Consider the following 27,032-nt stretch of genomic DNA (forward strand, 5'->3'; position numbering starts at 1 on the left):
GCTATTCTATAAAATCCTTTCTCCGTAATTAATATTACCTGATTGAGCTAATCATGTAAATGTAATTAACTAGAAAGTCGGGGCACAACGAAATAATGTTTATAGAGCTGTTATCTTCCGAATAAACTCTTAAAGACCTAGTAATATTTTACATCTATAGCAGTCAATATTAATCGTCACCTTACTTCAGTCTCATCTGAAAAAGTTGTAAATTCTTGGTTATCTTCACGAACCCTGGCTAACAAGTTGAATCAGCAATACAGAATTGGGTTTAATTATTTATTTACTAAATACCTAACTAATCACACAGAATTACATATACAATCATATTAATCATACCTTAACTTCTTGGCGCTACCCATCCCTTAAGCGGGATAATTGTCATCAGCAACCGCTGAATAGCATAGTGCCTCAGTCAAATAATATTACTACAAATATTCATATTAATGAAATCACAAGTGCAATATTGCAAAACACAGTTTCGCCTTTTGTTAATCCACCTGTCATCTCAGCATCTTGAAATGATGCTTTACAGCGAAAGCAATCCAAGCGTTTGTGTAAGTTTATCGATCGCATGACAAAACATTAAGTACACTTAGCATCAGGTAGCTCGGTCACGGAAATCAGAAAAGCAATCAAATTAATCGTTTACCTTTGATCTTCGGATGTTTTCACTCACGAGACTCCCATTTACATAATTAATGTTCCTTTTGTTCCATTAAGATTATTTTTATATCCAAAATACCTGTTTGTTTGGTGCATTATGTTCAGAAATCCACAGGAAAGAGCGGTCACGACAACGCAGACAAATTCCAAATAATATCCGTAATGTCCACAGAAACATGTCAAACATTTTTTATAATCAATCCTCAACCGCAAATGTCTTTCACAGTAGGAGAGGGAAAAGCAATACCTATCCAAACTCTGTTGCACGAGCAAAACTCATGTGACCACTTGACGCGATGTTATCGTTCTGGCTCATTTTTCAAAATAAAAGCTTGAAACTATGTCTAAAGACTGTTGACACCTTGAGGAAGCGATAGGAAAAGGAATCTGATTGATATCCCTTTAAATGGAGCATTGGGAGGCTATGGAACATGGAGTTTTCAAAATAGAAGCCACTTCCTGGTTTGATTTTTCTCATGGTTTCGCCTGCAATATCAGTTCTGTTATACTCACAGACAATATTTTGACAGTTTTGGAAACTTTAGAGTGTTTTCTAAATGCATATTCTAGCATCTGGTCCTGAGAAATAGGCTGTTTACTTTGGGAACGTTATTTTTCCAAACATAAAAATATTGCCCCCTAGCTTCAAGAGGTTAATTACAAATTATGTCATAAAGGAAAACGTCCCTAGCGGGCGGAACCGATATGACAGCTTGTTACACAAAGGAAAAGGGCTGGGTTTGAGTGAAAGAGTGGGAAGACTGAGGGACAAAGGAAGAAGCTGTGCTATCGTAGATACAGTATCTTATGCATTCTAAATTACCTCTCATTTGGAAAAGGAAAATGCAATAAATATTTACTCTGAGCTGCGCTTCGGCAGGTTGGTGGTAGATGGAAGTCCGTGTTGCCCAACCGAGTCCTTTGTCCTTTGAAGAATGTCTCTGGTGGTAAATTGGATACGTTGTAGTAACATCGTTGTGTGGTCGACGGGATACTCTGTCTCTGTTCTTTCCTGGCCCACGTTTGCAGCTGCTCTTGCTAACTCAACGGCTAGGAGGTATCACTTCTGTAGTGAATAAGAGTTCAAAGTTCATACCATTCGCAACCAAAGCTCACGCTGAGGTTGGCTTAGTTCTGTAGTTGACATGTTAGTCCTTTTAACGCAGAGGCTGCAGACCTCGCGTACTTGGAACAGGAGGTTACATTTTCATCAAGACTTTATATAGTGGAGCGAGAAGGGTGTGTTTGAAAAGTTGTGTAACCCATGTCCCTTCACAGGGGCGGGCCACTGATTGAGCAGAGCCCTAACCTTATGAAAACCCAAATCTCTCATTTGGAAGATAAAATTACATTTAATCTCTTCACCAATAATTTTATATTCAAACATTTAAATTGAACAACAACTCTATGTGAAACCGATAACTACAATGTGCAGACTTTCCACTGTAGAGCTTATGTCATCTTATCATTGATGAGAATGTCTCAGATGACAACCGAACTGACATCATATTCATTAAGTACCACTGCATATGTTCAATTGGTCAGATTACCAGAATATAGTTAATCCCCCCCCCCCCACACCTTCTGATGTTCCCAGAATCTCTTTTAACCAAGGGATTTTCAAATGTCACATCAGTAGGGTAGAGAGAGGAAAAAAGGGGAGAAGAGGTATTGATGTATTTATGACTGTCATAAACCTACCCCCAGGCCAACATCGTGACACAAATACAGTGGGGCAAGTTCTCCCACTTAAAAAGATGAGAGAGGCCTTTAATTTTCATCATAGGTACACTTCAACTATGACAGACAAAATGAGAAGAAAGAAAATCCAGAAAATCACATTGTAGGATTTTTTATGAATTTATTTGCAAATTATGGTGGAAAATAAGTATTTGGTCACCTACAAACAAGCAATATGTCTGGCTCTCACAGACCTGTAACTTCTTCTTTAACCTCTTGGTGTTAGGGGGCAGTATTTTAATTTTGGGGAAAAAAACGTTCCCGTTTTAAACGGGATATTTTGTCAGGAAAAGATGCTAGAATATGCATATAATTGGATAGAAAACACTCTAACGTTTCCAAAACTGTAAAGATAGTGTCTGTGAGTATAACAGAACTGATGTTGCAGGCGAAAGCCTGAGAAAAATCCAATCCGGAAGTGCCCCAGGTTTTCAATGACTCGTTCCAATGACCCTATATGTCTGTGAATGTACCATCAACGAGCCGTAGGAGGGCACATTGCGTAAGTGGTCACATGGTGGCTCCGAGAGAGATTCTCGCGTAAAGTGCAGAGGTAGCCATTACTCCAATCGGTCCTAGAGAAAATGGAATTGTCCCGACGGATATATTATCGAATAGATATTAGAAAAACACCTTGAGGATGGATTCTAAACAACGTTTGCCATGTTTCTGTCGATATTATGGAGCTAATTTGGAATATTTTTTGGCGTTGTGGTGACCGCAATTTCTGGGCGATTTCTCAGCCAAACGTGAAGAACAAACAGCTATTTCGCCTAAAAAAAATATATTTTGGGAAAAAATGAACTTTGGCTATCTACCTGGGAGTCTTTTGAGTGAAAACATCCGAAGTTCATCAAAGGTAAACGATTTAATTTGATTGCTTTTCTGATTTCCGTGACAAGTTTGCCTGCTGCTAGCAAGGCATAATGCTATGCTAGGCTATGATAAACTTACACAAATGCTTTTCTAGCGTTGGCTGTAAAGCATATTTTGAAAATCTGAGATGACAGGGTGATTAACAAAAGGCTAAGCTGTGTTCCAATATATTTCACTTGTGATTTTCATGAATAGGAATATTTTCTAGGAAGATTTATGTTCGTTGCGTTATGCTAATTAGTGTCAGATGATGATAACAGTCCCGTTCACGGGCTGGGTGTCTACAGGTTAAGAGGCTCCTCTGTCCTCCACTCATTACCTGTATTAATGGCACCTGTTTGAACTTGTTATCAGTATAAAAGACACCTGTCCACAACCTCAAACAGTCACACTCCAAACTCCACTATGGCCAAGACCAAAGAGCTGTCAAAGGATACCAGAAACAAAATTGTAGACCTGCACCAGGCTGGGAAGACTGAATCTGCAATAGGTAAGCAGCTTGGTTTGAAGAAATCAACTGTGGGAGCAATTATTAGGAAATGGAAGACATACAAGACCACTGATAATCTCCCTCGTACTGGGGCTCCACGCAAAATCTCACCCCGTGGGGTCAAGATGATCACAAGAACGGTGAGCAAAAATCCCAGAACCACACGGGGGGACCTAGTGAATGACCTGCAGAGAGCTGGGACCAAAGTAACAAAGCCTACCATCAGTAACACACTACGCCGCCAGGGACTCAAATCCTGCAATGCCAGACGTGTCCCCCTGCTTAAGCCAGTACATGTCCAGGCCCGTCTGAAGTTTGCTAGAGAGCATTTGGATGATCCAGAAGAAGATTGGGAGAATGTCATATGGTCAGATGAAACCAAAATATAACTTTTTGGTAAAAACTCAACTCGTTGTGTTTAGAGGACAAAGAATGCTGAGTTGCATCCAAAGAACACCATACCTACTGTGAAGCATGGGGGTGGAAACATCATGCTTTGGGGCTGTTTTTCTGCAAAGGGACCAGGACGACTGATCCGTGTAAAGGAAATAATGAATGGGGCCATGTATCGTGAGATTTTGAGTGAAAACCTCCTTCCATCAGCAAGGGCATTGAAGATGAAACGTGGCTGGTTCTTTCAGCATGACAATGATCCCAAACACACTGCCTGGGCAACGAAGGAGTGGCTTCGTAAGAAGCATTTCAAGGTCCTGGAGTGGCCTAGCCAGTCTCCAGATCTCAACCCCATAGAAAATCTTTGGAGGGAGTTGAAAGTCAGTGTTGCCCAGCAACAGCCCCAAAACATCACTGCTCTAGAGGAGATCTGCATGGAGGAATGGGCCAAAATACCAGCAACAGTGTGTGAAGACTTACAGAAAACGTTTGACCTCTGTCATTGCCAAGAAAGGGTATATAACAAAGTATTGAGAAACTTTTGTTATTGACCAAATACTTATTTTCCACCATAATTTGCAAATAAATTCATAAAGAAATCCTACAATGTGATTTTCTAGATTTTTTTTCTTCTCATTTTGTCTGTCATAGTTGAAGTGTACCTATGATGAAAATTACAGGCCTCTCTCATCTTTTTTAATTGGGAGAACTTGCACAATTGGTGGCTGACTAAATACTTTTTTGCCCCCCTGTAAATAAAATAAAAAATTGGCCGATTAATCGGTATAGGCTTTTTTTGGTCCTCCAATAATCGTTATCTGCGTTGAAAAATCATAATCGGTCGACTTCTTGTTAGTTCTAACTGTTGCTTCTCAGCATCTTTTACTTCTGATTGTTGCTTCTAAACACTGTTTTCATTGTATTTTACCTTTATTTAACTAGGCAAGTCAGTTAAGAACAAATTCTTATTTTCAATGACGGCCTAGGAACAACTGCCTTGTTCAGGGGCAGAACGATAGATTTTTACCCTGTTCAGCTCGGGGATTCGATATTGCAACCTTTCAGTTACAAGTCCAACACTCTAACCACTAGGCTACCTGCCGCCCCAGGACATCGCTTTGTGCACGGGGGCATTGTCATGGTAAAACAGGAAAGGGCCTTCTCCAAACTGTTGCCACAAAGTTGGAAGCACAGAATCATCTAGAATGTCATTGTACGCTGTAGCGTTAAGATTCACTGGAACTAAGGGGGTTAGCCCGAACTATGAAAAACAGCCCCAGGCCATTATTCCTCCCCCACCAAACTTTACAGTTTGCACTATGCATTGGGACAGGTAGCGTCCTCCTGGCATCCGCCAGATGGTGAAGCGTGATTCATCACTCCAGAGAGCACGTTTCCACTGCTCCAGAGTCCAATTTTATACACTTGTCAGCAACGGGTGTGGCTGAAATAGCCAATTCCACCAACAGGTGTGGCTGAAATAGCCGTTTCCACCAACGGGTGTGGCTGAAATAGCCGATTCCACCAACGGGTGTGGCTGAAATAGACAGATCCACCAACTTGAAGGGGTTTCCACATACGTATGTGTATGTATATATATGGTGTATTTCTGACTGTTGCTTCTCTTCTAAACAACGTTATGAGTGACTGTTGTCCAACATGACACTGTCAGGAGATCCATTCCTTTTTGTCAACAGGTTAAAAGGGTTCAAAAGCGGACCGTCTTCCATGATTGAACTGGAGGATTATGAAGAGAATGACGACATCTGTAAGTACGGAGCCTTGAGCCTGTTGTCCTATGGAGCCTATTGTCCTATGGAGCCTATTGTCCTAACCTAGTGTGTCCTATGGAGCCTGTTGTCCTATGGAGCCTATTGTCCTATGGAGCCTATTGTCCTAACATAGTGTGTCCTATGGAGCCTGTTGTCCTAACCTAGTGTGTCCTATGGAGCCTGTTGTCCTAACCTAGTGTGTCCTGTGATGCATGTTGTCCTAACCTAGTGTGTCCTATGGAGCCTATTGTCCTAACCTAGTGTGTCCTGTGGAGCCTGTTGTCCTAACCTAGTGTGTCCTATGGAGCCTATTGTCCTATGGAGCCTGTTGTCCTATGGAGCCTATTGTCCTAACCTAGTGTGTCCTATGGAGCCTGTTGTCCTAACCTAGTGTGTCCTATGGAGCCTATTGTCCTATGGAGCCTATTGTCCTATGGAGCCTATTGTCCTAACCTAGTGTGTCCTATGGAGCCTGTTGTCCTATGGAGCCTATTGTCCTATGGAGCCTATTGTCCTAACCTAGTGTGTCCTATGGAGCCTGTTGTCCTAACCTAGTGTGTCCTATGGAGCCTGTTGTCCTAACCTAGTGTGTCCTATGGAGCCTATTGTCCTAACCTAGTGTGTCCTATGGAGCCTGTTGTCCTAACCTAGTGTGTCCTATGGAGCCTGTTGTCCTAACCTAGTGTGTCCTATGGAGCCTGTTGTCCTAACCTAGTGTGTCCTATGGAGCCTGTTGTCCTAACCTAGTGTGTCCTATGGAGCCTGTTGTCCTAACCTAGTGTGTCCTATGGTGCCTGTTGTCCTAACCTAGTGTGTCCTATGGTGCCTGTTGTCCTAACCTAGTGTGTCCTATGGAGCTTATTGTCCTAACCTAGTGTGTCCTATGGAGCCTGTTGTCCTAACCTAGTGTTTCCTATGGAGCCTGTTGTCCTAACCTATTGTGTCCTATGGTGCATGTTGTCCTAACCTAGTGTGTCCTATGGAGCCTGTTGTCCTAACCTAGTGTGTCCTATGGAGCCTGTTGTCCTAACCTAGTGTGTCCTATGGAGCCTGTTGTCCTAACCTAGTGTGTCCTATGGAGCCTGTTGTCCTAACCTAGTGTGTCCTATGGAGCCTGTTGTCCTAACCTAGTGTGTCCTATGGAGCCTGTTGTCCTAACCTAGTGTGTCCTATGGAGCCTATTGTCCTAACCTAGTGTGTCCTATGGAGCCTGTTGTCCTAACCTAGTGTGTCCTATGGAGCCTGTTGTCCTAACCTAGTGTGTCCTATGGAGCCTGTTGTCCTAACCTAGTGTGTCCTATGGTGCCTGTTGTCCTAACCTAGTGTGTCCTATGGTGCCTGTTGTCCTAACCTAGTGTGTCCTATGGAGCTTATTGTCCTAACCTAGTGTGTCCTATGGAGCCTGTTGTCCTAACCTAGTGTTTCCTATGGAGCCTGTTGTCCTAACCTAGTGTGTCCTGTGATGCTTGTTGTCCTAACCTAGTGTGTCCTATGGAGCCTATTGTCCTAACCTAGTGTGTCCTATGGAGCCTGTTGTCCTAACCTAGTATGTCCTATGGAGCCTATTGTCCTATGGAGCCTATTGTCCTAACCTAGTGTGTCCTATGGAGCCTGTTGTCCTATGGAGCCTATTGTCCTATGGAGCCTATTGTCCTAACCTAGTGTGTCCTATGGAGCCTGTTGTCCTAACCTAGTGTGTCCTATGGAGCCTGTTGTCCTAACCTAGTGTGTCCTATGGAGCCTATTGTCCTAACCTAGTGTGTCCTATGGAGCCTATTGTCCTAACCTAGTGTGTCCTATGGAGCCTGTTGTCCTAACCTAGTGTGTCCTATAGTGCATGTTGTCCTAACCTATTGTGTCCTATGGAGCCTGTTGTCCTAACCTAGTGTGTCCTATGGTGCATGTTGTCCTAACCTAGTGTGTCCTATGGAGCCTGTTGTCCTAACCTAGTGTGCCCTATGGAGCCTGTTGTCCTAACCTAGTGTGTCCTATGGAGCCTGTTGTCCTAACCTAGTGTGTCCTATGGAGCATGTTGTCCTAACCTAGTGTGTCCTATGGAGCATGTTGTCCTAACCTAGTGTGTCCTATGGAGCCTATTGTCCTAACCTAGTGTGTCCTATGGAGCCTGTTGTCCTATGGAGCCTATTGTCCTAACCTAGTGTGTCCTATGGAGCATGTTGTCCTAACCTAGTGTGTCCTATGGAGCCTGTTGTCCTATGGAGCCTATTGTCCTAACCTAGTGTGTCCTATGGAGCATGTTGTCCTAACCTAGTGTGTCATATGGAGCATGTTGTCCTAACCTAGTGTGTCCTATGGAGCCTATTGTCCTAACCTAGTGTGTCCTATGGAGCATGTTGTCCTAACCTAGTGTGTCCTATGGAGCATGTTGTCCTAACCTAGTGTGTCCTATGGAGCCTGTTGTCCTAACCTAGTGTGTCCTATGGAGCCTATTGTCCTAACCTATTGTGTCCTATGGAGCCTGTTGTCCTAACCTAGTGTGTCCTATGGTGCATGTTGTCCTAACCTTGTGTGTCCTATGGAGCCTGTTGTCCTAACCTAGTGTGTCCTATGGAGCCTGTTGTCCTAACCTATTGTGTCCTATGGAGCCTGTTGTCCTAACCTAGTGTGTCCTATGGAGCCTATTGTCCTAACCTAGTGTGTCCTATGGAGCCTATTGTCCTAACCTATTGTGTCCTATGGAGCCTGTTGTCCTAACCTAGTGTGTCCTATGGTGCATGTTGTCCTAACCTAGTGTGTCCTATGGAGCCTGTTGTCCTAACCTAGTGTGCCCTATGGAGCCTGTTGTCCTAACCTAGTGTGTCCTATGGAGCCTGTTGTCCTAACCTAGTGTGTCCTATGGAGCATGTTGTCCTAACCTAGTGTGTCCTATGGAGCATGTTGTCCTAACCTAGTGTGTCCTATGGAGCCTATTGTCCTAACCTAGTGTGTCCTATGGAGCCTGTTGTCCTATGGAGCCTATTGTCCTAACCTAGTGTGTCCTATGGAGCATGTTGTCCTAACCTAGTGTGTCCTATGGAGCCTGTTGTCCTATGGAGCCTATTGTCCTAACCTAGTGTGTCCTATGGAGCATGTTGTCCTAACCTAGTGTGTCCTATGGAGCATGTTGTCCTAACCTAGTGTGTCCTATGGAGCCTGTTGTCCTAACCTAGTGTGCCCTATGGAGCCTGTTGTCCTAACCTAGTGTGTCCTATGGAGCCTGTTGTCCTCACCTAGTGTGTCCTATGGAGCATGTTGTCCTAACCTAGTGTGTCCTATGGAGCCTATTGTCCTAACCTAGTGTGTCCTATGGAGCCTATTGTCCTAACCTAGTGTGTCCTATGGAGCCTGTTGTCCTAACCTAGTGTGTCCTATAGTGCATGTTGTCCTAACCTATTGTGTCCTATGGAGCCTGTTGTCCTAACCTAGTGTGTCCTATGGTGCATGTTGTCCTAACCTAGTGTGTCCTATGGAGCCTGTTGTCCTAACCTAGTGTGCCCTATGGAGCCTGTTGTCCTAACCTAGTGTGTCCTATGGAGCCTGTTGTCCTAACCTAGTGTGTCCTATGGAGCATGTTGTCCTAACCTAGTGTGTCCTATGGAGCATGTTGTCCTAACCTAGTGTGTCCTATGGAGCCTATTGTCCTAACCTAGTGTGTCCTATGGAGCCTGTTGTCCTATGGAGCCTATTGTCCTAACCTAGTGTGTCCTATGGAGCATGTTGTCCTAACCTAGTGTGTCCTATGGAGCCTGTTGTCCTATGGAGCCTATTGTCCTAACCTAGTGTGTCCTATGGAGCATGTTGTCCTAACCTAGTGTGTCATATGGAGCATGTTGTCCTAACCTAGTGTGTCCTATGGAGCCTATTGTCCTAACCTAGTGTGTCCTATGGAGCATGTTGTCCTAACCTAGTGTGTCCTATGGAGCATGTTGTCCTAACCTAGTGTGTCCTATGGAGCCTGTTGTCCTAACCTAGTGTGTCCTATGGAGCCTATTGTCCTAACCTATTGTGTCCTATGGAGCCTGTTGTCCTAACCTAGTGTGTCCTATGGTGCATGTTGTCCTAACCTTGTGTGTCCTATGGAGCCTGTTGTCCTAACCTAGTGTGTCCTATGGAGCCTGTTGTCCTAACCTATTGTGTCCTATGGAGCCTGTTGTCCTAACCTAGTGTGTCCTATGGAGCCTATTGTCCTAACCTAGTGTGTCCTATGGAGCCTATTGTCCTAACCTATTGTGTCCTATGGAGCCTGTTGTCCTAACCTAGTGTGTCCTATGGTGCATGTTGTCCTAACCTAGTGTGTCCTATGGAGCCTGTTGTCCTAACCTAGTGTGCCCTATGGAGCCTGTTGTCCTAACCTAGTGTGTCCTATGGAGCCTGTTGTCCTAACCTAGTGTGTCCTATGGAGCATGTTGTCCTAACCTAGTGTGTCCTATGGAGCATGTTGTCCTAACCTAGTGTGTCCTATGGAGCCTATTGTCCTAACCTAGTGTGTCCTATGGAGCCTGTTGTCCTATGGAGCCTATTGTCCTAACCTAGTGTGTCCTATGGAGCATGTTGTCCTAACCTAGTGTGTCCTATGGAGCCTGTTGTCCTATGGAGCCTATTGTCCTAACCTAGTGTGTCCTATGGAGCATGTTGTCCTAACCTAGTGTGTCCTATGGAGCATGTTGTCCTAACCTAGTGTGTCCTATGGAGCCTGTTGTCCTAACCTAGTGTGCCCTATGGAGCCTGTTGTCCTAACCTAGTGTGTCCTATGGAGCCTGTTGTCCTCACCTAGTGTGTCCTATGGAGCATGTTGTCCTAACCTAGTGTGTCCTATGGAGCATGTTGTCCTAACCTAGTGTGTCCTATGGAGCCTATTGTCCTAACCTAGTGTGTCCTATGGAGCCTGTTGTCCTATGGAGCCTATTGTCCTAACCTAGTGTGTCCTATGGAGCATGTTGTCCTAACCTAGTGTGTCCTATGGAGCCTGTTGTCCTATGGAGCCTATTGTCCTAACCTAGTGTGTCCTATGGAGCATGTTGTCCTAACCTAGTGTGTCATATGGAGCATGTTGTCCTAACCTAGTGTGTCCTATGGAGCCTATTGTCCTAACCTAGTGTGTCCTATGGAGCCTATTGTCCTAACCTAGTGTGTCCTATGGAGCATGTTGTCCTAACCTAGTGTGTCCTATGGAGCATGTTGTCCTAACCTAGTGTGTCCTATGGAGCCTGTTGTCCTAACCTAGTGTGTCCTATGGAGCCTGTTGTCCTAACCTAGTGTGTCCTATGGTGCATGTTGTCCTAACCTAGTGTGTCCTATGGAGCATGTTGTCCTAACCTAGTGTGTCCTATGGAGCCTGTTGTCCTATGGAGCCTATTGTCCTAACCTAGTGTGTCCTATGGAGCATGTTGTCCTAACCTAGTGTGTCATATGGAGCATGTTGTCCTAACCTAGTGTGTCCTATGGAGCCTATTGTCCTAACCTAGTGTGTCCTATGGAGCATGTTGTCCTAACCTAGTGTGTCCTATGGAGCATGTTGTCCTAACCTAGTGTGTCCTATGGAGCCTGTTGTCCTAACCTAGTGTGTCCTATGGAGCCTATTGTCCTAACCTATTGTGTCCTATGGAGCCTGTTGTCCTAACCTAGTGTGTCCTATGGTGCATGTTGTCCTAACCTTGTGTGTCCTATGGAGCCTGTTGTCCTAACCTAGTGTGTCCTATGGAGCCTGTTGTCCTAACCTATTGTGTCCTATGGAGCCTGTTGTCCTAACCTAGTGTGTCCTATGGAGCCTATTGTCCTAACCTAGTGTGTCCTATGGAGCCTATTGTCCTAACCTATTGTGTCCTATGGAGCCTGTTGTCCTAACCTAGTGTGTCCTATGGTGCATGTTGTCCTAACCTAGTGTGTCCTATGGAGCCTGTTGTCCTAACCTAGTGTGCCCTATGGAGCCTGTTGTCCTAACCTAGTGTGTCCTATGGAGCCTGTTGTCCTAACCTAGTGTGTCCTATGGAGCATGTTGTCCTAACCTAGTGTGTCCTATGGAGCATGTTGTCCTAACCTAGTGTGTCCTATGGAGCCTATTGTCCTAACCTAGTGTGTCCTATGGAGCCTGTTGTCCTATGGAGCCTATTGTCCTAACCTAGTGTGTCCTATGGAGCATGTTGTCCTAACCTAGTGTGTCCTATGGAGCCTGTTGTCCTATGGAGCCTATTGTCCTAACCTAGTGTGTCCTATGGAGCATGTTGTCCTAACCTAGTGTGTCATATGGAGCATGTTGTCCTAACCTAGTGTGTCCTATGGAGCATGTTGTCCTAACCTAGTGTGTCCTATGGAGCCTGTTGTCCTAACCTAGTGTGCCCTATGGAGCCTGTTGTCCTAACCTAGTGTGTCCTATGGAGCCTGTTGTCCTCACCTAGTGTGTCCTATGGAGCATGTTGTCCTAACCTAGTGTGTCCTATGGAGCATGTTGTCCTAACCTAGTGTGTCCTATGGAGCCTATTGTCCTAACCTAGTGTGTCCTATGGAGCCTGTTGTCCTATGGAGCCTATTGTCCTAACCTAGTGTGTCCTATGGAGCATGTTGTCCTAACCTAGTGTGTCCTATGGAGCCTGTTGTCCTATGGAGCCTATTGTCCTAACCTAGTGTGTCCTATGGAGCATGTTGTCCTAACCTAGTGTGTCATATGGAGCATGTTGTCCTAACCTAGTGTGTCCTATGGAGCCTATTGTCCTAACCTAGTGTGTCCTATGGAGCCTATTGTCCTAACCTAGTGTGTCCTATGGAGCATGTTGTCCTAACCTAGTGTGTCCTATGGAGCATGTTGTCCTAACCTAGTGTGTCCTATGGAGCCTGTTGTCCTAACCTAGTGTGTCCTATGGAGCCTATTGTCCTAACCTATTGTGTCCTATGGAGCCTGTTGTCCTAACCTAGTGTGTCCTATGGTGCATGTTGTCCTAACCTAGTGTGTCCTATGGAGCCTGTTGTCCTAACCTAGTGTGTCCTATGGAGCCTGTTGTCCTAACCTAGTGTGTCCTATGGAGCCTGTTGTCCTAACCTAGTGTGTCCTATGGAGCATGTTGTCCTAACCTAGTGTGTCCTATGGAGCATGTTGTCCTAACCTAGTGTGTCCTATGGAGCCTGTTGTCCTAACCTAGTGTGTCCTATGGAGCATGTTGTCCTAACCTAGTGTGTCCTATGGAGCATGTTGTCCTAACCTAGTGTGTCCTATGGAGCATGTTGTCCTAACCTAGTGTGTCCTATGGAGCCTATTGTCCTAACCTAGTGTGTCCTATGGAGCATGTTGTCCTAACCTAGTGTGTCCTATGGAGCATGTTGTCCTAACCTAGTGTGTCCTATGGAGCCTGTTGTCCTAACCTAGTGTGTCCTATGGAGCCTATTGTCCTAACCTATTGTGTCCTATGGAGCCTGTTGTCCTAACCTAGTGTGTCCTATGGTGCATGTTGTCCTAACCTTGTGTGTCCTATGGAGCCTGTTGTCCTAACCTAGTGTGTCCTATGGAGCCTGTTGTCCTAACCTATTGTGTCCTATGGAGCCTGTTGTCCTAACCTAGTGTGTCCTATGGAGCCTATTGTCCTAACCTAGTGTGTCCTATGGAGCCTATTGTCCTAACCTATTGTGTCCTATGGAGCCTGTTGTCCTAACCTAGTGTGTCCTATGGTGCATGTTGTCCTAACCTAGTGTGTCCTATGGAGCCTGTTGTCCTAACCTAGTGTGCCCTATGGAGCCTGTTGTCCTAACCTAGTGTGTCCTATGGAGCATGTTGTCCTAACCTAGTGTGTCCTATGGAGCATGTTGTCCTAACCTAGTGTGTCCTATGGAGCCTGTTGTCCTATGGAGCCTATTGTCCTAACCTAGTGTGTCCTATGGAGCATGTTGTCCTAACCTAGTGTGTCATATGGAGCATGTTGTCCTAACCTAGTGTGTCCTATGGAGCCTATTGTCCTAACCTAGTGTGTCCTATGGAGCATGTTGTCCTAACCTAGTGTGTCCTATGGAGCATGTTGTCCTAACCTAGTGTGTCCTATGGAGCCTGTTGTCCTAACCTAGTGTGTCCTATGGAGCCTATTGTCCTAACCTATTGTGTCCTATGGAGCCTGTTGTCCTAACCTAGTGTGTCCTATGGTGCATGTTGTCCTAACCTTGTGTGTCCTATGGAGCCTGTTGTCCTAACCTAGTGTGTCCTATGGAGCCTGTTGTCCTAACCTATTGTGTCCTATGGAGCCTGTTGTCCTAACCTAGTGTGTCCTATGGAGCCTATTGTCCTAACCTAGTGTGTCCTATGGAGCCTATTGTCCTAACCTATTGTGTCCTATGGAGCCTGTTGTCCTAACCTAGTGTGTCCTATGGTGCATGTTGTCCTAACCTAGTGTGTCCTATGGAGCCTGTTGTCCTAACCTAGTGTGCCCTATGGAGCCTGTTGTCCTAACCTAGTGTGTCCTATGGAGCCTGTTGTCCTAACCTAGTGTGTCCTATGGAGCATGTTGTCCTAACCTAGTGTGTCCTATGGAGCATGTTGTCCTAACCTAGTGTGTCCTATGGAGCCTATTGTCCTAACCTAGTGTGTCCTATGGAGCCTGTTGTCCTATGGAGCCTATTGTCCTAACCTAGTGTGTCCTATGGAGCATGTTGTCCTAACCTAGTGTGTCCTATGGAGCCTGTTGTCCTATGGAGCCTATTGTCCTAACCTAGTGTGTCCTATGGAGCATGTTGTCCTAACCTAGTGTGTCATATGGAGCATGTTGTCCTAACCTAGTGTGTCCTATGGAGCATGTTGTCCTAACCTAGTGTGTCCTATGGAGCCTGTTGTCCTAACCTAGTGTGCCCTATGGAGCCTGTTGTCCTAACCTAGTGTGTCCTATGGAGCCTGTTGTCCTCACCTAGTGTGTCCTATGGAGCATGTTGTCCTAACCTAGTGTGTCCTATGGAGCATGTTGTCCTAACCTAGTGTGTCCTATGGAGCCTATTGTCCTAACCTAGTGTGTCCTATGGAGCCTGTTGTCCTATGGAGCCTATTGTCCTAACCTAGTGTGTCCTATGGAGCATGTTGTCCTAACCTAGTGTGTCCTATGGAGCCTGTTGTCCTATGGAGCCTATTGTCCTAACCTAGTGTGTCCTATGGAGCATGTTGTCCTAACCTAGTGTGTCATATGGAGCATGTTGTCCTAACCTAGTGTGTCCTATGGAGCCTATTGTCCTAACCTAGTGTGTCCTATGGAGCCTATTGTCCTAACCTAGTGTGTCCTATGGAGCATGTTGTCCTAACCTAGTGTGTCCTATGGAGCATGTTGTCCTAACCTAGTGTGTCCTATGGAGCCTGTTGTCCTAACCTAGTGTGTCCTATGGAGCCTATTGTCCTAACCTATTGTGTCCTATGGAGCCTGTTGTCCTAACCTAGTGTGTCCTATGGTGCATGTTGTCCTAACCTAGTGTGTCCTATGGAGCCTGTTGTCCTAACCTAGTGTGTCCTATGGAGCCTGTTGTCCTAACCTAGTGTGTCCTATGGAGCCTGTTGTCCTAACCTAGTGTGTCCTATGGAGCATGTTGTCCTAACCTAGTGTGTCCTATGGAGCATGTTGTCCTAACCTAGTGTGTCCTATGGAGCCTGTTGTCCTAACCTAGTGTGTCCTATGGAGCATGTTGTCCTAACCTAGTGTGTCCTATGGAGCATGTTGTCCTAACCTAGTGTGTCCTATGGAGCATGTTGTCCTAACCTAGTGTGTCCTATGGAGCCTATTGTCCTAACCTAGTGTGTCCTATGGAGCATGTTGTCCTAACCTAGTGTGTCCTATGGAGCATGTTGTCCTAACCTAGTGTGTCCTATGGAGCCTGTTGTCCTAACCTAGTGTGTCCTATGGAGCCTATTGTCCTAACCTATTGTGTCCTATGGAGCCTGTTGTCCTAACCTAGTGTGTCCTATGGTGCATGTTGTCCTAACCTTGTGTGTCCTATGGAGCCTGTTGTCCTAACCTAGTGTGTCCTATGGAGCCTGTTGTCCTAACCTATTGTGTCCTATGGAGCCTGTTGTCCTAACCTAGTGTGTCCTATGGAGCCTATTGTCCTAACCTAGTGTGTCCTATGGAGCCTATTGTCCTAACCTATTGTGTCCTATGGAGCCTGTTGTCCTAACCTAGTGTGTCCTATGGTGCATGTTGTCCTAACCTAGTGTGTCCTATGGAGCCTGTTGTCCTAACCTAGTGTGCCCTATGGAGCCTGTTGTCCTAACCTAGTGTGTCCTATGGAGCCTGTTGTCCTAACCTAGTGTGTCCTATGGAGCATGTTGTCCTAACCTAGTGTGTCCTATGGAGCATGTTGTCCTAACCTAGTGTGTCCTATGGAGCCTGTTGTCCTAACCTAGTGTGTCCTATGGAGCCTATTGTCCTAACCTAGTGTGTCCTATGGAGCCTATTGTCCTAACCTAGTGTGCCCTATGGAGCCTGTTGTCCTAACCTAGTGTGTCCTATGGAGCCTGTTGTCCTAACCTAGTGTGTCCTATGGAGCATGTTGTCCTAACCTAGTGTGTCCTATGGAGCATGTTGTCCTAACCTAGTGTGTCCTATGGAGCCTATTGTCCTAACCTAGTGTGTCCTATGGAGCCTGTTGTCCTATGGAGCCTATTGTCCTAACCTAGTGTGTCCTATGGAGCATGTTGTCCTAACCTAGTGTGTCCTATGGAGCCTGTTGTCCTATGGAGCCTATTGTCCTAACCTAGTGTGTCCTATGGAGCATGTTGTCCTAACCTAGTGTGTCATATGGAGCATGTTGTCCTAACCTAGTGTGTCCTATGGAGCATGTTGTCCTAACCTAGTGTGTCCTATGGAGCCTGTTGTCCTAACCTAGTGTGCCCTATGGAGCCTGTTGTCCTAACCTAGTGTGTCCTATGGAGCCTGTTGTCCTCACCTAGTGTGTCCTATGGAGCATGTTGTCCTAACCTAGTGTGTCCTATGGAGCATGTTGTCCTAACCTAGTGTGTCCTATGGAGCCTATTGTCCTAACCTAGTGTGTCCTATGGAGCCTGTTGTCCTATGGAGCCTATTGTCCTAACCTAGTGTGTCCTATGGAGCATGTTGTCCTAACCTAGTGTGTCCTATGGAGCCTGTTGTCCTATGGAGCCTATTGTCCTAACCTAGTGTGTCCTATGGAGCATGTTGTCCTAACCTAGTGTGTCATATGGAGCATGTTGTCCTAACCTAGTGTGTCCTATGGAGCCTATTGTCCTAACCTAGTGTGTCCTATGGAGCCTATTGTCCTAACCTAGTGTGTCCTATGGAGCATGTTGTCCTAACCTAGTGTGTCCTATGGAGCATGTTGTCCTAACCTAGTGTGTCCTATGGAGCCTGTTGTCCTAACCTAGTGTGTCCTATGGAGCCTGTTGTCCTAACCTAGTGTGTCCTATGGTGCATGTTGTCCTAACCTAGTGTGTCCTATGGAGCATGTTGTCCTAACCTAGTGTGTCCTATGGAGCCTGTTGTCCTATGGAGCCTATTGTCCTAACCTAGTGTGTCCTATGGAGCATGTTGTCCTAACCTAGTGTGTCATATGGAGCATGTTGTCCTAACCTAGTGTGTCCTATGGAGCCTATTGTCCTAACCTAGTGTGTCCTATGGAGCATGTTGTCCTAACCTAGTGTGTCCTATGGAGCATGTTGTCCTAACCTAGTGTGTCCTATGGAGCCTGTTGTCCTAACCTAGTGTGTCCTATGGAGCCTATTGTCCTAACCTATTGTGTCCTATGGAGCCTGTTGTCCTAACCTAGTGTGTCCTATGGTGCATGTTGTCCTAACCTTGTGTGTCCTATGGAGCCTGTTGTCCTAACCTAGTGTGTCCTATGGAGCCTGTTGTCCTAACCTATTGTGTCCTATGGAGCCTGTTGTCCTAACCTAGTGTGTCCTATGGAGCCTATTGTCCTAACCTAGTGTGTCCTATGGAGCCTATTGTCCTAACCTATTGTGTCCTATGGAGCCTGTTGTCCTAACCTAGTGTGTCCTATGGAGCCTATTGTCCTAACCTAGTGTGTCCTATGGAGCCTGTTGTCCTATGGAGCCTATTGTCCTAACCTAGTGTGTCCTATGGAGCATGTTGTCCTAACCTAGTGTGTCCTATGGAGCCTGTTGTCCTATGGAGCCTATTGTCCTAACCTAGTGTGTCCTATGGAGCATGTTGTCCTAACCTAGTGTGTCATATGGAGCATGTTGTCCTAACCTAGTGTGTCCTATGGAGCATGTTGTCCTAACCTAGTGTGTCCTATGGAGCCTGTTGTCCTAACCTAGTGTGCCCTATGGAGCCTGTTGTCCTAACCTAGTGTGTCCTATGGAGCCTGTTGTCCTCACCTAGTGTGTCCTATGGAGCATGTTGTCCTAACCTAGTGTGTCCTATGGAGCATGTTGTCCTAACCTAGTGTGTCCTATGGAGCCTATTGTCCTAACCTAGTGTGTCCTATGGAGCCTGTTGTCCTATGGAGCCTATTGTCCTAACCTAGTGTGTCCTATGGAGCATGTTGTCCTAACCTAGTGTGTCCTATGGAGCCTGTTGTCCTATGGAGCCTATTGTCCTAACCTAGTGTGTCCTATGGAGCATGTTGTCCTAACCTAGTGTGTCATATGGAGCATGTTGTCCTAACCTAGTGTGTCCTATGGAGCCTATTGTCCTAACCTAGTGTGTCCTATGGAGCCTATTGTCCTAACCTAGTGTGTCCTATGGAGCATGTTGTCCTAACCTAGTGTGTCCTATGGAGCATGTTGTCCTAACCTAGTGTGTCCTATGGAGCCTGTTGTCCTAACCTAGTGTGTCCTATGGAGCCTATTGTCCTAACCTATTGTGTCCTATGGAGCCTGTTGTCCTAACCTAGTGTGTCCTATGGTGCATGTTGTCCTAACCTAGTGTGTCCTATGGAGCCTGTTGTCCTAACCTAGTGTGTCCTATGGAGCCTGTTGTCCTAACCTAGTGTGTCCTATGGAGCCTGTTGTCCTAACCTAGTGTGTCCTATGGAGCATGTTGTCCTAACCTAGTGTGTCCTATGGAGCATGTTGTCCTAACCTAGTGTGTCCTATGGAGCCTGTTGTCCTAACCTAGTGTGTCCTATGGAGCCTGTTGTCCTATGGAGCCTATTGTCCTAACCTAGTGTGTCCTATGGAGCATGTTGTCCTAACCTAGTGTGTCCTATGGAGCCTGTTGTCCTATGGAGCCTATTGTCCTAACCTAGTGTGTCCTATGGAGCATGTTGTCCTAACCTAGTGTGTCCTATGGAGCATGTTGTCCTAACCTAGTGTGTCCTATGGAGCCTGTATTGCTTCTGTTTTACTGATTCCTGTTTGTTTGCTTGGACTTTTCCAATTTATTGTTTTAATTTAAAGTGTGTTGGGATTTTATATGCACTTTAAGTGAAGTTTGATATGAGACATTTAAAGTACAGAGCCTTCAGGACGTATTCCTACCCTTTTGACTTATTTTGTTGTGTTACAGCCTGAGTTCAGAATGGATCCAAATAAAGTCACCCATCTACACACAGTACTCCTTAATGACAAAGTGAAAATATGTTTTTCCAAACGTTTGCTAATTTATTGAAAATGTAATGCAGAAATATATAATTTACCTATGTATTCCCCCCCCCCTCTTGAGTCAATACTTTCTATAAGCACTTTTGGCAAATATTACAGCAGTCTTTCTGAGTATGCCTCTAAAAGCTTGCACACCAGGATTGTGCAACATTTTCCCATTTTTCTTTTCAAAATTCTTGAAGCTCTGTCAAATTGGTTATTGATCTTTGCTAGACAACCATTTTCAGGTCTTGCCATAGATTTTCAAGTAGATTTAAGTCAATACTATAACTCGGCCACTCAGAAACATTCACTGTCTTCTTGGTAAGTAACTCCAGTGTAGATTTGGCCTTATTGTTCTGCTGAAAGGTGAATTCACCTCTGTGTCTGGTGGAAGGCAGACTGAACCAGGATTTCCTATAGGTTTTTGCCTGTGCTTTGTGCCACTCTGTTTATCCTGAAAAACTCCCTAGTCCTTAACGATTACAAGCATACCCATAACATGATGCAGCCACCACTATGCTTGAACATATGGAGTTTGGTACTCTGTAATGTGTTGTATTGGATTTGCCCCAAACATAACACTTTGTATTCAGGACAAAATGTAAATTGCTTTACCAGATATTTTGCAGTTTTGCTTTAGTGCCTCGTTGCAAACAGGATGCATGTTCTGGAATATTTGTTATTCTGTACAGGCTTCCTTCATTTCACTATGTCAATTAGGTTAGTATTGTGGAGTTACTACAATGTTGTCGATTCATCCTGTTTTCTCCTATCACAGCCATTCAACCCTAACGTCACCATTGGCCTCGTGGTTATGTGTAGGGTATAGAGATGAGGTAGTCGTTCAATACTATTACGTTACACAGTCAGTCCATGCAATTTATGTGACTCATTTAGCGAGTTGTTACTCCTGAACTTATTTAGTCTTGCCATAACAAAGGGGTTGAATTCTTATTGAATCAAGACATTTCAGCTTTTCATTTTTCATTTATTTGTAAAATGTTCTAAAAACATAGTTCCAATTTGACATTATGGGCTATTGTGTGTAGGCCAGTGACACACAAAACATCTCTATTTAATTCATTTTAAATTCAGGATGTAAAAACAAAATGTGGAAAAAGTCAAGGGGTGTGAATACTTTCTGAAGGCACTGATGTGTTGGACAGACCTGTTTCCAGGATGACTGCAGAGCCAACCCAGGAACTTTACAATCCATTTATTGATACAGTGCCTTGCGAAAGTATTCGGCCCCCTTGAACTTTTCGACCTTTTGCCACATTTCAGGCTTCAAACATAAAGATATAAAACTGTATTTTTTGTGAAGAATCAACAACAAGTGGGACACAATCATGAAGTGGAACGACATTTATTGGATATTTCAAACTTTTTTAACAAATCAAAAACTGAAAAATTGGGCGTGCAAAATTATTCAGCCCCCTTAAGTTAATACTTTGTAGCGCCACCGTTTGCTGCGATTACAGCTGTAAGTCACTTGGGGTATGTCTCTATCAGTTTTGCACATCGAGAGACTGACATTTTTTCCCATTCCTCCTTGCAAAACAGCTCGAGCTCAGTGAGGTTGGATGGAGAGCATTTGTGAACAGCAGTTTTCAGTTCTTTCCACAGATTCTCGATTGGATTCAGGCCTGGACTTTGACTTGGCCAGTCTAACACCTGGATATGTTTATTTTTGAACCATTCCATTGTAGATTTTGCTTTATGTTTTGGATCATTGTCTTGTTGGAAGACAAATCTCCGTCCCAGTCTCAGGTCTTTTGCAGACTCCATCAGGTTTTCTTCCAGAATGGTCCTGTATTTGGCTCCATCCATCTTTCCATCAATTTGAACCATCTTCCCTGTCCCTGCTGAAGAAAAGCAGGCCCAAACCATGATGCTGCCACCACCATGTTTGACAGTGGGGATGGTGTGTTCAGCTGTGTTGCTTTTACGCCAAACATAACGTTTTGCATTGTTGCCAAAAAGTTCAATTTTGGTTTCATCTGACCAGAGCACCTTCTTCCACATGTTTGGTGTGTCTCCCAGGTGGCTTGTGGCAAACTTTAAACTACACTTTTTATGGATATCTTTAAGAAATGGCTTACTTCTTGCCACTCTTCCATAAAGGCCAGATTTGTGCAATATATGACTGATTGTTGTCCTATGGACAGAGTCTCCCACCTCAGCTGTAGATCTCTGCAGTTCATCCAGAGTGATCATGGGCCTCTTGGCTGCATCTCTGATCAGATTTCTCCTTGTATGAGCTGAAAGTTTAGAGGGACGGCCAGGTCTTGGTAGATTTGCAGTGGTCTGATACTCCTTCCATTTCAATATTATCGCTTGCACAGTGCTCCTTGGGATGTTTAAAGCTTGGGAAATCTTTTTGTATCCAAATCCGGGCTTTACACTTCTTCACAACAGTATCTCGGACCTGCCTGGTGTGTTCCTTGTTCTTCATGATGCTCTCTGCGCTTTTAACGGACCTCTGAGACTATCACAGTGCAGGTGCATTTATACGGAGACTTGATTACACACAGGTGGATTGTATTTATCATCATTAGTCATTTAGGTCAACATTGGATCATTCAGAGATCCTCACTGAACTTCTGGAGAGAGTTTGCTGCACTGAAAGTAAAGGGGCTGAATAGTTTTGCACGCCCAATTTTTCAGTTTTTGATTTGTTAAAAAAGTTTGAAATATCCAATAAATGTGGTTCCACTTCATGATTGTGTCCCACTTGTTGTTGATTCTTCACAAAAAATACAGTTTTATATCTTTATGTTTGAAGCCTGAAATGTGGCAAAAGGTCGCAAAGTTCAAAGGGGCCGAATACTTTCGCAAGGCACTGTATACTACTTTCTTATTATTCCACTGACCTCTAACCCTGCCCTCTTCATGACAGGTGTCCAGTCGTTCAGAGTGACGCCCCATCCGTCTGTCCATCAGTCTGTCCCTCCTGGCATCGTGCTGTCGGACCCTGAGGCTGTGACTGAGCTTTGTGCTCCTCCTCTCAGAGCCATCACACTGCAGCTGGAGGACAAGGCCAACCTCACAGACTGGATGGCTTTGCTCTGGCCTGCCACTGGGAAACGTATGTACACACAGACAGAGATGGGGCAATAGGTCAACAATAGTGTGATGTTGTCCTGTGTTGTGTTATCAGAGGGAGGCCAGATCAGCCCAGATCATTTCCAGTGGTTCTCGTATCGAGACAGAGCTCTTGGTTACAAGATGGACCTTCTGGCTGAAACCTTCTCCAATGGAAAGATCTTGCTGGGCTCCTACATGAAGAAACCTCTGCTGGTGGACCACAGCGCCACCACTGTGAGTAACCCTGACCTCTAACCCCTAACCCTCTACTGGTCGACAACAGCCCTAGCACTCTGAGTAACCTTTAACCCCTGATCCCTAAAACCATCAGGGATGCAAAATTGTCGCTTTTCTGCGATATTCGCCATTTTGATTTCTAAATAGGCCATCCACGTGAATCGTGTAGATCCGAAGAATGAACGATTTGAGCTTGGAAGGGGGTTGTGGTCTGTTCTCTGTTTCTCACATCGAAATCATTGACTGAGCACAGAATACACCCCTACGCGTTCTACAAAGACTATCAGAGTTCAGTGTGATGTCAGATACACTACATTACCAACAGCCCTGATGTTTGGCGATTAGGCCAGGCTCGCAGTCAGTGTTCCAAATCATCTCAATGGGGTTGAGGTCAGGGCTCTGTGCAGGCCAATCAAGTTCTTCTACACCGATCTCAACAAACCATTATTTCTGTATGGACCTCGCTTTGTGCACAGGGGCATTGTCATGCTGAAACAGGAAAGGGCATTCTCCAAACTGTTGCCACAAAGGTCGAAGCACAGAATCGTCTAAAATCTGTGCTTTGACCTTTGTGGCAACAGTTTGGGAAAGGCCCTTTCCTGTTTCAGCATGACAATGCCCCTGTGTATGCCGTATCGTCAAGATTTCCCTTCACAGGAACTAAGGGGCCCGAACCATGAAAAACAACCCCAGACCATTATTCCTCCTCCACCAAACATGTTTAAATGTCTTACTCACGTCGGCCACAGAGGAGAGCCCACAGTCCTTGGTAGCAGGCCATTTCCGTGGCACTGTGTTATCCTCAAAGTGGGCAAAGAAGATGTTTAGCTTGTCTGGAAGCAAGATGTCGGTGTCCACGACAAGGATAGTTTTCTTTTTTGAAGTCCGTCATTGTCTGCCACATACGTCTCGTGTCTGAGCCGTTCAAATGCGACTCCACTTTGTCTCTATACTGACGGTTTGTCTGTTTGATTGCCTTATGGAGGGAATAACTACACTGTTGGTATTCAGCCATATTCCCAGTCACCTGGCCACGGTTAAATGCGGTATTTTGCGCTTTCAGTTTTGCGCGAATGCTGCCATCTATCCACGGTTTGTGGTTAGGGTAGGTTTTAAGGGTCGGGTCGGCTTCTGGAATCAGTTCAATTGCCCTTGGGGGTGCAAACAAAGGATCTGCTTCGGGAAAGTCGTGTTCCTGGTCGTAATGGTTCTAGTGCTGATGAGTTACCGCCGCTCTGATATCCAATAGTTCTTCCCGGTTGTATGTAATAATTCTGGGCTAACATTCTAAGAACATTTGTAAGAAATAATACATAAAAAAACAAAATACTGCAAAGTTTTCTAAGAGGAAGAAGTGGGGCAGTCCCATCTTTCGGCACCATTTTAAAAAATTGCATTATGAGACCTGTGTTAATTTTCTATTATTCCTGCTCCAGATGTTTGTCATTATTAGTGGATGTGCATTGTTCTAGTTACATTTGTAACAATTTAATTTTGAAAGCCAGAATAGTGATTATAGCAAAAAAGAGGTTTTGATAAAATGGTGTAATTATTAGTGGGTCTTATGGTTGTGGAAGGCTTATATTTAGCCGAGGTATAATTTTACATACAGTCTTTAGACCTTCTAATTGTGCAACAAAGCTTATTCAGAGAGAACTTTTTTAAAAATCTGGATTTATATTGTGAATCACATTTCACTCCTTAAAAAACAAATCTAGATGAAAATCTAACCGACCCTTATTAACCGGTCAACAAATGTATTTATTTTTACTAACAGTAAAATGATTTTCCTAACAGTATGCATACATACAAGGAATGTAAATATTTCACTAAGAGATTAATGTAGACAGGCTGGCTATTGTTGCATATGTCTTCCAGTCGAAAGGCCTATTATTCAACAACTCCTGTAATGAAGCAACTGACAAAACCTCATTTTTTTAAACATTTGCCAAAATGCAATTTGTGGGAAAACACTGTTCTTAACAGCGTACCTAATGGTGTGACAGAGATGACAATCTCAGAACCGTAGAATGCAATGGCAACAAATAGTCACAGTGGATGAAACATCTCCTATACACGTCCTGGTAAACTCACTCACCGACTCGTATTCGTCAATGTTATTCTTGGAAGCTGCCCGGAACATATCCCAGTCCGCGTGAGAAAAAACAATCATGAAGCAGGGATTCTGTTTGGTCAGACCAGCATTGAATAGTTCTTAGCACGGGGTTTCTAATATGACTAGGATTGGGCCTTTGGCTTCTAGACAACACTTTTTTTGATATATATATATGAAAACCAATAGAACAGGAGTGAAATGCTGTTAATGGCACGAGGAAGCCTTTATAAAATAATTGCCATGTTTCTCTGGATGGATTTTGGCTAGGCTACTTTGAAGCAAGGTAAAAACATGCCTCATTATTTGAAGTAATGTACAACGGTCAGGTTTCAAACATGTATACTTTTTTTTTTTTTCAAGTCAAGGCTTGGCTTTTTCAGGAGAGGCTTTATTACTGCCACTTTTAGTTAGCTTGGCGCACATCCGGAGGATAGGGAGCCAATTATGATGTTCAACACAGGAGGGCCAAGCACAGGAAGTAGCTCTTTCATTAGTTTAGTTGGAATAGGGTCCAGTTGGCAGTTCTGTCCTGGCAGTTCTGTGCAGACTCGTGACAACAAAGTTTTGCAGAAATACGCATATTAAAAGAGAGTCCATAAGCTGTTTTCTAATCATCATGATCAAATTACTGCTAGGCCATCCTCCCTTAGGGAATGCTGCTTTTTAGTCAGCTTTGCGACAGTATCAAAATACATTTTGGATTGTTTTTATTCTGCTCAATAAGACTGGAAAAGAAGGATGACCGAACCGCTTTTTACCAGCTAGTTGGAATACCTCCAGGTTGGTGGAGCGTCAGTTCCTAAACATTTTCTGGAGGCTTCAGGGCTCGGGTATTATCTCTATTATACAAGGGTATCAATTTGTTCAGGTGTATAACCTCCTAACCAGCTGTGTGTTGTTGTTGTTCCAGGTGTATAACCTCCTAACCAGCTGTATGTTGTTGTTGTTCCAGGTGTATAACCTCCTAACCAGCTGTATTTTGTTGTTGTTCCAGGTGTATAACCTCCTAACCAGCTCAGTAACTGTGAAGATCAATGGCAAAGAGAACCATTATAACCCAGGACAGACCTTCATGGTCCCATGTGGTGAGTTTTAACCCAGGACAGACCATGTCTTCTGACCCCCTCCCTGTGTTGTCCAACAGGCCATGTCTTCGGACCCTCTCCCTGTGTTGTCCAACAGGCCATGTCTTCTGACCCCCTCCCTGTGTTGTCCAACAGGCCATGTCTTCGGACCCTCTCCCTGTGTTGTCCAACAGGCCATGTCTTCTGACCCCCTCCCTGTGTTGTCTAACAGGCCATGTCTTCGGACCCTCTCCCTGTGTTGTCCAACAGGCCATGTCTTCTGACCCCCTCCCTGTGTTGTCTAACAGGCCATGTCTTCTGACCCTCTCCCTGTGTTGTCCAACAGGCCATGTCTTCTGACCCTCTCCCTGTGTTGTCCAACAGGCCATGTCTTCTGACCCCCTCCCTGTGTTGTCCAACAGGCCATGTCTTCTGACCCTCTCCCTGTGTTGTCCAACAGGCCATGCCTACAGCCTCCACAATCTGACCCAGGAACCTGCTGCTCTACACTTCACCAGGATGCTGGCAGAGAGCTCAGAGTGAGGCCTGGAGACCACAGCCAGGGGCTCAGTAAAGTACAATAGTGACAGGTCAGAGTAGTGAAGGATCCTTACAGACGACCACCAGGTACCTCAGCTTATGAGTGACATTCACCCACCTCATTGACATTCCCAAGGACTTAACAGGAAATGACCAGCCAGTGATTTAAATGGAAAAGTTAGAAAGATTAAAATTGTACAGAGGGCTCTGCTGTAAGTGCTTGTTATTGTCTTATTGTCACAGTAACATTTGTAAATAGCAATACTTTTGTTTCTATGGTTTCTTGTGCCCCCCTACTGTGTATATTTAATGTGACCAATGAAATAACTTGTAAAGGCTTCTGGGTATTTTTATTGGAATATTAATCTTCTGTCAACTGTTGCAAACACATGGTATGTAAAAATAAAAAGTAATTCAGCCCTGGCTGTGTTAGCTTTATTCTACTAAACTCAGCAACAAAAAAAAAAACATATATTTTTCAGGACCCTGTCTTTCAAAGATAATGTGTAAAAATCAA

At 44.7% G+C, this 27,032-nt stretch overlaps 1 protein-coding gene and 1 long non-coding RNA gene across 4 annotated transcripts in view; one reads left to right on the forward strand and one right to left on the reverse strand.

The window, feature by feature from the left end:
- Positions 1-26,938, forward strand: part of si:ch211-161h7.4 (uncharacterized) — a 60,426-nt gene extending 33,488 nt beyond the window's left edge. For 2 of the 3 annotated variants that reach the window (XM_036945619.2, XM_036945622.2), the window contains 5 exons: positions 5,863-5,933; positions 22,371-22,559; positions 22,632-22,792; positions 25,906-25,996; positions 26,436-26,938. In XM_036945619.2, the coding sequence (XP_036801514.2) occupies positions 5,863-5,933; positions 22,371-22,559; positions 22,632-22,792; positions 25,906-25,996; positions 26,436-26,518 (595 nt within the window). In that variant the 3' untranslated portion in view covers positions 26,519-26,938. Of the gene's footprint in view, positions 1-5,862; positions 5,934-22,370; positions 22,560-22,631; positions 22,793-25,905; positions 25,997-26,397 lie in introns of all 3 variants that reach the window. The other variant, XM_036945621.2, reaches the window with a different exon arrangement.
- The window catches only part of LOC149977361 (uncharacterized), a 290,909-nt gene that overhangs the window by 58,846 nt on the left and 205,031 nt on the right, over positions 1-27,032 (reverse strand). The gene's annotated exons all lie outside the window — the stretch shown is intronic.

The sequence above is a fragment of the Oncorhynchus mykiss genome, chromosome 15 (genome assembly GCF_057628025.1).
Source record: "Oncorhynchus mykiss isolate SJ-2025 chromosome 15, ASM5762802v1, whole genome shotgun sequence".
Taxonomy (NCBI): domain Eukaryota; kingdom Metazoa; phylum Chordata; class Actinopteri; order Salmoniformes; family Salmonidae; genus Oncorhynchus; species Oncorhynchus mykiss.